Source organism: Urocitellus parryii, chromosome 2, assembly GCF_045843805.1.
Source record: "Urocitellus parryii isolate mUroPar1 chromosome 2, mUroPar1.hap1, whole genome shotgun sequence".
In the NCBI taxonomy this organism is placed as follows: domain Eukaryota; kingdom Metazoa; phylum Chordata; class Mammalia; order Rodentia; family Sciuridae; genus Urocitellus; species Urocitellus parryii.
Window position 1 is genome coordinate 147,328,212 of NC_135532.1, and position 9,782 is coordinate 147,337,993.

General features: G+C 34.5%; 1 protein-coding gene across 1 annotated transcript; it reads left to right on the forward strand.

Annotated features, from left to right (window-relative positions):
• Positions 1-7,241: 7,241 nt before the first annotated feature.
• LOC113198383 (olfactory receptor 5H8-like) lies at positions 7,242-8,177 on the forward strand. Its single transcript, XM_026411062.2, has one exon. It carries the CDS (start codon positions 7,251-7,253, stop codon positions 8,175-8,177), a length of 927 nt encoding a protein of 308 aa, XP_026266847.2. The 5' UTR covers positions 7,242-7,250.
• Positions 8,178-9,782: the final 1,605 nt, after the last annotated feature.

Genomic DNA, 9,782 nt, shown 5'->3' on the forward strand with positions numbered 1-9,782 from the left:
GACAACAAACTGTAATCTACAACAAATTGTAACTCGGTATCTTTGCTAATGGTGTCATTGCTGGTATAATTTTTCCAAGGGCTTCTTGCATGGAGCCATCAATTGGCTTGGTATTGTGGCATTTTGTATCCTCCCCTTCTGCTTGTAGCAGATTATTTATGGTGTTTGTGTAAAAACCACTATGGTTGTTATTTAAATTAAACAAAAGGGGGAAATGTTAGGGTCTGTTAACAAGTCAAGATGGCTCCTGGCATTTTGCCAGAGGGAGTGGTTTGTGAAGTAATGCCAGCGAGCCATTAAGTGTGGAGATTCCTTACTGGTTGACTGCTGTATCTAGTTTATGGTAATTAAGATAAGCTGTGTGTAATGTATATATACCCCTCCTGTCCTACAATAAAGGGCTCCTACTCCTGCAGTATCAATGTACACAAGTTGCTTGTCACCCCCCGGTTATTTTGCTGCAGCTGGACTACGGCACAAATGCTGAATGTTTTCTCTGATATGTTGATGCTAATTTACATTAAGATGAGCAGAGCACTAGAGCAGAAGAAGTTACGTTAGATTAGGTAGAAAAAAGTGAAGGGAGGGAAGGGGAGGGGTTGGGGGTACAGGAAAGGTAGTAGAATGAAACAGACATTATTACTGTATGTATATATGTGACTGAATGACCAATGTGATTCTAGCTTTGGTGTACCAGAAGAATTTTTCTTAAAATATCTTGCAGAAAAGTCCCATATTCTGGTGGCAGATCTATAACCTTGCACTTTAAGGTCATTTATTCACATCAGGCAGAAACTTCTATAATACAGGCCTGTGTAGTTTTTTCCTCTGTCAAGTGTCCACACAAACTCCCCTTGCAGCCACATGTGCAGGCTGGGTGAGAGAAGGCAGTATTAGAACAGTGGGACTGTGGGAATTCATTCAATTGGAGTAATTTTGTTTTCCCTTCAGCTTACTTTAGTCCAAACATATATACATCACTTCCATTTGATGATGGAGTGCTACTAACTATACTCACTGAATGGACTGGTGAGTCAGGTGGCACCAATTTTGTGATGGGAAGCTCAGGTCCTAGTGTAACCCGATGGCCCATGATTAAATATTACTTCTCCTAAAGCCCAGGAACAAGCTCATGGCAATTTCTTATAAGGCGAGTGATTATTTGCTGAGGAGAACAGGGTCAACCTTATAGTTCACTTACACAGGCTTGCCAAAGACTCCAACAAGCATTCTCTCATGCCATCGTCACTTAAAGCACCACTGGATGCTAAGTCATAGGATGTATATGACAGAACACAGCCTCTTGTACAGTGTTCTCTTATTTGAATTTCTCTCAAATGCAGCAGTTCTTTGGGTCACTTGTTAAGTGGGTTAGTGCAATACACCCATGTGGCATTAATGGCCTCCAAATCCAAAAATATTATTAGACTTTTGGTTATTTGAAGGGCCAGATGTGGCAATTTATGCTTTACCTTAGAAGAACTATCTTGGTATGTCTCATATTATCCAATTATTAGAAATTTCAATAAGGTAGAAGCCCTCTGAATTTTGGTCTGATTTATTTCTCATACTTGGGTAGAATAATGGCCAAGCAGTATGTCTAGAATGGCTGATGGTTTTTCTCAGTAGATCTACTCAGCACAATATCACCCATGGAAAAGACTAGTGTGATATCTTATGGGAGGAAAGGCAACCAATATCCCTGAGGAAGTATTTGCAAATTGTATACCTGATAAAACTTTTATACACGAAATATGTGAAGAAATCTCAAAATTAATAATTATAAAACAAATAACCCAATTAGAAATTGAACAAAAGGCAGTTAGTATAAGCAAAAATAACCAAAATGGGAGCAGACCTCAACAGATCAGCAAGCTGTCTTTATATTAAGCAGCAACGGAATGGCATATTTTCAGGGGATAAAATGGTAACTGGTTACAAGAGGGGTATGTTTTTTTAAATAGGTTTTAGTAAGAGTTAATAATAGCAGAATGTTTAGTGTGACTTAATCATTAGAGAATTGGGTAGTCAAAAAACTAGTCTTGCAGGTTAAAAATCTAACTCAGGAAAACAGCTATAAAACCTCAAAAATCATTCTAACTCAGGGAAACAGTTGCAAGAGATTGAAACTCATTGTCACTAGGATAAAAATTTAGAGCCCAGGCCCATTTGTTTCCCTTCCCTCCCAAACTCAGTGTTACTGGTGAAGGATGAAAACTCAGAGCCTGTGCTCATTGCTCATATTCTTCCTGCTGGATCCATTGTTACCCAGAGCTTCAGTTTGCTTTTATCCTTCCAGGACCCATCAGCCATTGGAAAGGGTGAAAGTTCAGAGCCCATTGATCAGTATCTGCCTCCTCCCTTCAGGACCCAATGTAACCGGGAAGGGATAAATGTTTGCCTTCTTTCCCCCTCTCTCCTCCCAGGCCACAATGTCCTGCTGTCTTCCTGGGGGTTGTCTTGTGGGATGTTATTTTTCATACCCTTTAAAGACAAATAGCTTTAAGTGAATATTATCAAAGGTCAAATAATGTTAAGAGGATGAATCTAAGCACTGTTTACTCATCATCTCATTTAATCTTCATGATAATTCAATCAGTGAAATTCAGGCCAATTAATAGAGATAGGGAAGAGAAAGGATTGAGGAAAATAATGCAAGGTGTCTGAAGTATTTCCAGATAAGAGAGAGAATGAAAGTTTGAATGTAATCCAACTTGGAGTATGAAGAAGTGACAGGCACTGAAGTTTGGTAGAGTTAGAACAGATGAGCCACAGAGTCAGCTTGAAGCAGTAAGAGGAGGCCAGATCTCACAAGGCCTTATAAGCAATATCACCTGCAATATAAAGTCAAATCAGTGTTCAAGTCAGAAAGTATATTTTGTGGAGCAAGATTGGAGATTGATAGAGGATATTTGAAACTTGTTCAGTAATCTGGGTGAAAGTCTATGATTGTAGCCTGTGCTCATTTACAGGAATGAGGATTTAATTCTAAAGTAGCAGCTGTTAGACTTGGAGACTGGTTAAACATGAGATGTCAGGAGAGACTGATGATATCTGCTTTATATCTCTGGGTAGCTGAGGATGTCATCACAAGAATATGGATTACCTGATGATAAGTAGGCACTAAAAGGATTACAGAAGGTGAAGTTAGGTAGGTGTCAGGTGAGGTTTGAATAAGATATGGGCTGAAGAGAGAGGTTTGGTGATCTTTGGCATATAACCTGTACAAAACCACAAAAATGGAAAATTTATAAAGTAAAAAAATAAAGGAAAAGGAAAAGGGACCTAGAAAAGAATACTAAAAACCATCTGGATGAACCAGAGGACAGGAGGCTGAGAAGGAATGATACTGGAGTGTTGTCCAAAGGTAAGGAAGAAATAGGGACATTACAAAAGCCAAAGGAAGAAAGTGATTCCAAAAAAAAAGAAAAAAAGGTGGTGTGTGTATATATGTGACAGTCCCCAGTGTAACTGATACAACCTCTCAAAATATGTAAAAAGAAATTTAATATTCTGATTAAAAATAGCTAAAAACTCAGAGACAACTCGCTGAAGATACATATGCATGTCAAATAAGGGCATAAAGACATGCTGGACATCATTAGTAATTTGGTACATGTAAATTCAAACCTCAAGGATATATCAAGATTTATATATTAAAATGAATACAACCATATGGAGTGGTACACACCTGTAATCCCATCAGCTCAGGAGGCTGAGACAAGGGAATCAAAAGTTCAAAATCCAGACCCTGTCTCTAAATAAAATACAAAATAGGGCTGGGGAAGTGGCTCAGTGGTCAAGTTCCTCTGAGTTCAATCCCTGGTACCCACCCCAAAATAAATACAGTTGAAAATATTATCTATATCAGAACTAGTAATAAAGAACTTTAATAATCAAAAATAGGCAACAAAGTGAATGAAGAATTACATAATTTTTAAGAGTACAGTTGATTTCAGTCCAATTTTGGTTAGAGTAATACCTACCTCTGTACATTATTTTGTTTACTCCACTTTTGAGCACAGTATTCACAGAGCTTTTCCCTACATATATTTTTCACTAGCAAAATTATAAGTCAGTTAATTGACTAATTAAACTTCAAAAAACATGTCATTTTTTTTGCCCCTTCTTACCAGTGATGATTAAGCTAAAATAACAACAAACCAACAAAGTATTATTGTGTAGGTATTTGCATACCACTGTTCAGATATCATATCTAAATGCCACAATAAGTAAATTGTTCTTTTCTGAATGAATGTTTATTGAATTCAATTAAACCCAAAGTGAAGATGTGAACATGTGAATATCATGTTAAAAATTTCTCAGAAAATTTCCTGTAAGTTAGACTTGACAACAATATGCAAGAATCACTTGATGTCTATAGGCATCAATGTGTTACAAAAAAATGAATCCTGAGCCCCAGCCCATAACCACTAAAACAGGATCTGTATTTTAACAAGATCTCCGTGAAGTTTCTAGGCATTGAAGTTTGACAAGCAGAGTTGTATGAGAGCTCCCATGGAGTCTCTTTGCCTTTTTCCTTTTTCCTTTCATCCTCTCTCTGACCTAAGTCTGAAAAATTACTCATTAGATTTCAGCTTAAACTGTTGTATCCAAGTATAGGTCTGAAAATTGAGCTATAGCTTTTATGATGAAACTCTTATTTTTTACAAGGTCCTCAGTAGAATCTAGATCTTTAGCCTTATTAAAATCATATTTTAATGAGCTCAAACAAAGCCAGATAAGCAACCCTTTCAGAAAAATACATTTTAGATTGGAATTAAAATTCACTTCAACATGTAAGAACATGCCACCTGTGGTACAAAGTGGTGGCATAAAGTAAAATACCAATTGTCAAATCTAGAACTGTTGATAGCAACTTAATGATTTTGACTCTAAAGTCTGTAATACCCTGTGGAACACTGTGAACTTCTTTGAAGAGTGTCCAAATTAACAATGCCTAAACTGTGTCCCAAAGGGAATACTCTTACTCTCTTAGAAAATTTAATTCCCCATTTCTTTCTCTTTTGGGAAAAAAGCACATAGTGGTACAATTGGTTGATTCCGTTTTAGAGAGCAAATTTATGTACATAACATTTCTCAGCTTCGAAAATGATGACTTCAAAATGAATTGGTGTGACCAGAATTGCTTCCTGTATTTTAGTCTTTTTTATATTATAATAGTATTTTTTTCTATTTTATAAAATCTAAAACTTGAAAAAAATCTTTATAAGGCAAAGGTAAGATAAAAATTATTTCTATAATATTCATTATGTTTTATACAGAATATTAAATTTTGTTAATTTTTAATAATTTATAATCAGGTTTAAAATATGACAAAATGGATAAAGGGAAATGGAAAACTATAAATGACTTTTCTGTGTAGGTTATTTTCATGATGAAAGTACATATAAGTAAAATACCTATGTGGAAGACTCTTCTATTCCATTTGGTGATTTTTTTTGTTATACTGCTAACCTAAATACAATGATTTATAAGATACATTTTAATGAATCACAGCAATAATTTAAAACTAGGTTTAAAGATTGCATCATAATACTTTTTATATAATATACATCTTTGATGATTCTGATGAGAAGGTTCATGCTGTTTAATTACATATCATTACAAAAACTTTTAAGGTGTCAAATGTTATTTTCTTTCAATCACTTTCTAAAATAAATTCATTGAAAAATATAATATATTATATATATTTATATTTATATATTAAATATATGTTATATGTTATATAAAATTTAATATCTTCACTTTTGGTTTTCATCAAATTTAATAAACAATCACAAATCACTTACTCTGATAGCAATTTCTGTTCACTTAGTGTCCTCATAGAATATTTGCTTTGGCCTTTGGCACTGTACTTTGTCACCTAAGCATCCCTCATTTGATGTACATGTTAAGTCACTCAACTTTCCAGTTTTACTCTTGTTTCTCTTTCTTTCTCTCTCTCTCTCTCTCTCTCTCTCTCTCTCTCTCTCTCTCTCTCTCTCTCTCCCTCCCTCCCTCCCTCCCTCCCTCAATATCTTTCTTCTGATCTCTCTTTTCTCTTTTTTTGTTTGAGCCAGGACTCTTAGGTGCAACACAAAATAAGTTATTTGAATTGAATATTGGTTATAACATAAAAAGACTAGGAAGACTGGAAAAATCAAGTGTAAAATTGAAAAGGAACAGGATAAATAAAGCAGCCAGTCAACAGCCAAAATCATTTCCCAACACCAGCTCAATGGACTCTGCTGTCACTGCTATAGAATAGAACTTTCCAATATCATACCTCAAGCTCTCAGTGCTATTGTTGAGTGAGGAAGACATTGGTGTAGGCTAAATATTCATGGCTTTGCAAAAGTTCCAAAATTCTCTTCTGTCTCTTTTCCTTCATTTTCTAATCTCCAGATTCCAAATGTATAGTGGGCTCATCTGAATGACCAAATGTGGGTTGTTTATCTTCACTCTAGGTCCAGCAGGGCCAGGAATGTGAGTCTATGAGTCTCTAGCTGTAGATGGATGGAGCCACTACTCATAATCAGTAGTGATGTGTAGAAAAGGGATTTAGCTCTGATCCATCTAAGAAATCACACACACACACACACACACACACACACACTTTATAACCTCTTTAAAATAACTTTCTCACATTTCTTTCCTCTCTATGACTTTTTCATTTGCTCAGTCTTCAATGCACAGCACAATCATAACTATACCTTCATTTACTCCAAGGACTTCTATGTCTTTTAACAATGGAATTGTACTTCTACTAATAACATGTCAGAACACTCATTTAAAGACAATTTACAATTCACTATGTGTCTTAAATTTTTCATTGCATAACTATTGCCAGATAACAAAAGATAAAGGATTTTATACCATTTTCAAGTCATTTTATAGTCCTATATTTACAAAGATTTTTTTATTATTCCTACATCCATGTATCAGGTTCTGGACTTTTCTAGAAAACTCAATAGTGGCTGAATAGTTTTAATACACAGGCTTTCCCTTTTTCTCAAATTTGTTTATTTCTCAATATTCAGTGAAATGAGATAACTGCATTTTCTCATTCCTTCCATTCTCTCCAAATTCTTTCCATTAATTATACCAAAATAAACATACATAAGAGTATTCTAATAAGTCAATGGTTTTATTTTAACTCCTTTCCAAATAGTCTTCACCTTAAAGGACTTAAAGTATGGTCTTTTTGCATTTATTGTACTTCATTTCAGAGCATACTCCTGGAAGACATGGAAAAGAAAAATGCCACATTGCTGACAGAGTTTGTTCTCACAGGACTCCCTCATCACCAAGACTGGAAAATCCTCCTGTTCCTGGTATTCCTGGTGATATACCTCACCACCATGGTGGGCAACCTTGGTCTGATCGTTCTCATATGGAAGGACCATCACCTTCACATCCCCATGTACTTTTTCCTTGGGAGTTTAGCTTTTGTTGATGCTTGGTTGTCATCCACAGTTACACCCAAAATGCTGGCCAATTTGTTAGTCAAAAGCAAGATCTCTCTTTCTGAATGTATGATTCAATTTTTTTCCTTTGGAATCAGTGCAACCACAGAATGTTTTCTCTTGGCAGCAATGGCTTATGATCGCTATGTAGCCATATGCAAACCATTACTTTATCCAGTGATAATAACCCATAGAATATGCATTAGGCTCTTAACTTTGTCATTTGCAGGTGGTTTTCTTCATGCCTTACTTCATGAAAGTTTTTTGTTCAGATTAACCTTCTGTAGTTCCAATATAATATATCACTTTTATTGTGACATTATACCATTGTTTAAGATTTCATGTACTGATCCCTCCATTAATATTCTAATGCTTTTTATATTCTCTGGTTCAATTCAAGTATTCACCATTATGGTTGTTCTTGTCTCTTATACATTTGTTCTACTAACAATCTTAAAAAAGAAGTCCATCAAAAGCATAAAGAAAGCCTTTTCTACCTGTGGAGCTCATCTCTTATCTGTGTCTTTGTATTATGGTACTCTTCTCTTCATGTATGTGCGCCCTGCGTCTCCACAAGCAGATGAGCAAGACATGATGGATTCTTTGTTTTACACAGTCATAATTCCTGTGTTAAATCCAATTATCTACAGTCTCAGAAATAAGCAAGTCATAGATTCACTAACAAAAATATTAAAGAGAAATTTTTAGATCTCATATTATCATCTTTTCTCCATTTAGTATAAAACTGTCATAGAATATTTCCAATTACATATTTCTTTATTTTGGAATTGCTCCAGACTTTTGCAATTATAATTCTCCTGTCTTTTATTTTACTCTATTAAATCAAATATTTTATCATTTTCTATGACTTCAAGTGCTATACCTAATAAAATTCTTGAAATATTAGTATCTTTTCAATTTGAAAACATTCAAAGAATGAATGAAGACATTTTACTGGATTACTGTTCTTCTTACTGTGACTTGATTGATGTACTAACTGCTAAAAAGTAGTGCAATTCATTTCAAAATTACCTGAGGGGTTATATAATACACCTGACAGTGTGTTCAGACTAGAAATTTGTATCACGTTTACTCTATTGTATTGACAGTTCCTGTTACTAAAGAGATGAGCAGATAAAAATTGCAAAAAAATATTTTAACATATTTTGTAGGGGAAAAAACAAAATTCAAATGTAATTATTAAAAATTTTGACAATGAAGGCAGAGTGAAACTCCAAGAGAATGTTCTTAGCTCAGTCTGTTTCTATGAGTGAGAAGAAGTGACTTGCCTCTCATTGTCTATAATGTCTTCAATGGCCTTTTGCAGCATTATTTGCATGAATAACAGACAAAGTAAAAATTTTCAATAATTCAAAAAACTAATAGATAAGATTGAAGATTTGGTGTGTATGTGAAGAAGGTGAGAGACACAATAGGAAGAAAATTCAGGAAAAAAATGAAATAGGAAGAGGAAATCAGCAATATCTCAAAAGTTATTAGAATGTAAAAATCATATTTGTTTAAATTAATATGACCATGGCTTTAAATGAATATTATCAAAGTTAAAATAATGTTAAGAGAGGACATCATAGTTTTCAGTGATTGTCTAGGAAAAATGGGAAAATGATCACACTTAGATACTTTGTGCCTGAAAATTTGTTACATGCTAACTTTCCTCAGACTTCACATTTTCAAATATAATGAGTGCACTAACTCTATGCCCACTCTGCCTTTCCTTTCAATACTGAAATTTCATTTATATTCTCACCAATAGCAATCAGGATCTCACTCTAAAAGTTACTCACCTATGTGTTATTCAAAATGTATTTACTTATATCCTCCACCCTGATTATATGGTTATATTTCCCAAACATTGTTGCCAGATGGTGCTTTCTTTTCAGACCTCTGATAAAAATCACATTCTTCTTAAATAACTTTTCATAAATTGTCACCCTCCCAGATTTTATACATATGTGGCATATATTTTTGGATCTAAATATATTAATAAACATATATAGTTGTGTGCAAATGTCCACGTATATGTACAGATGGTATAATATTCTTTCACTAGTGTTTGCTCACCCTGAATTTTAGAAGATCTTTTCCAAAAAGACCTTAATATGCTTCTGGATCTTCCCCCTCTGAAGTTCTAATGGTACCTGTATTATCACTAAAATGTGTTAATGAAAACCTTCTGGCCACACCTTACTCTCAGGTCTGTATTTTTGCTCAGGCATATGTTTTGGCTGCATAGAGAATTCATTGATACTGCAACATCCCTTAATTCATTTGCAATTGAAGTGTTATTATTTC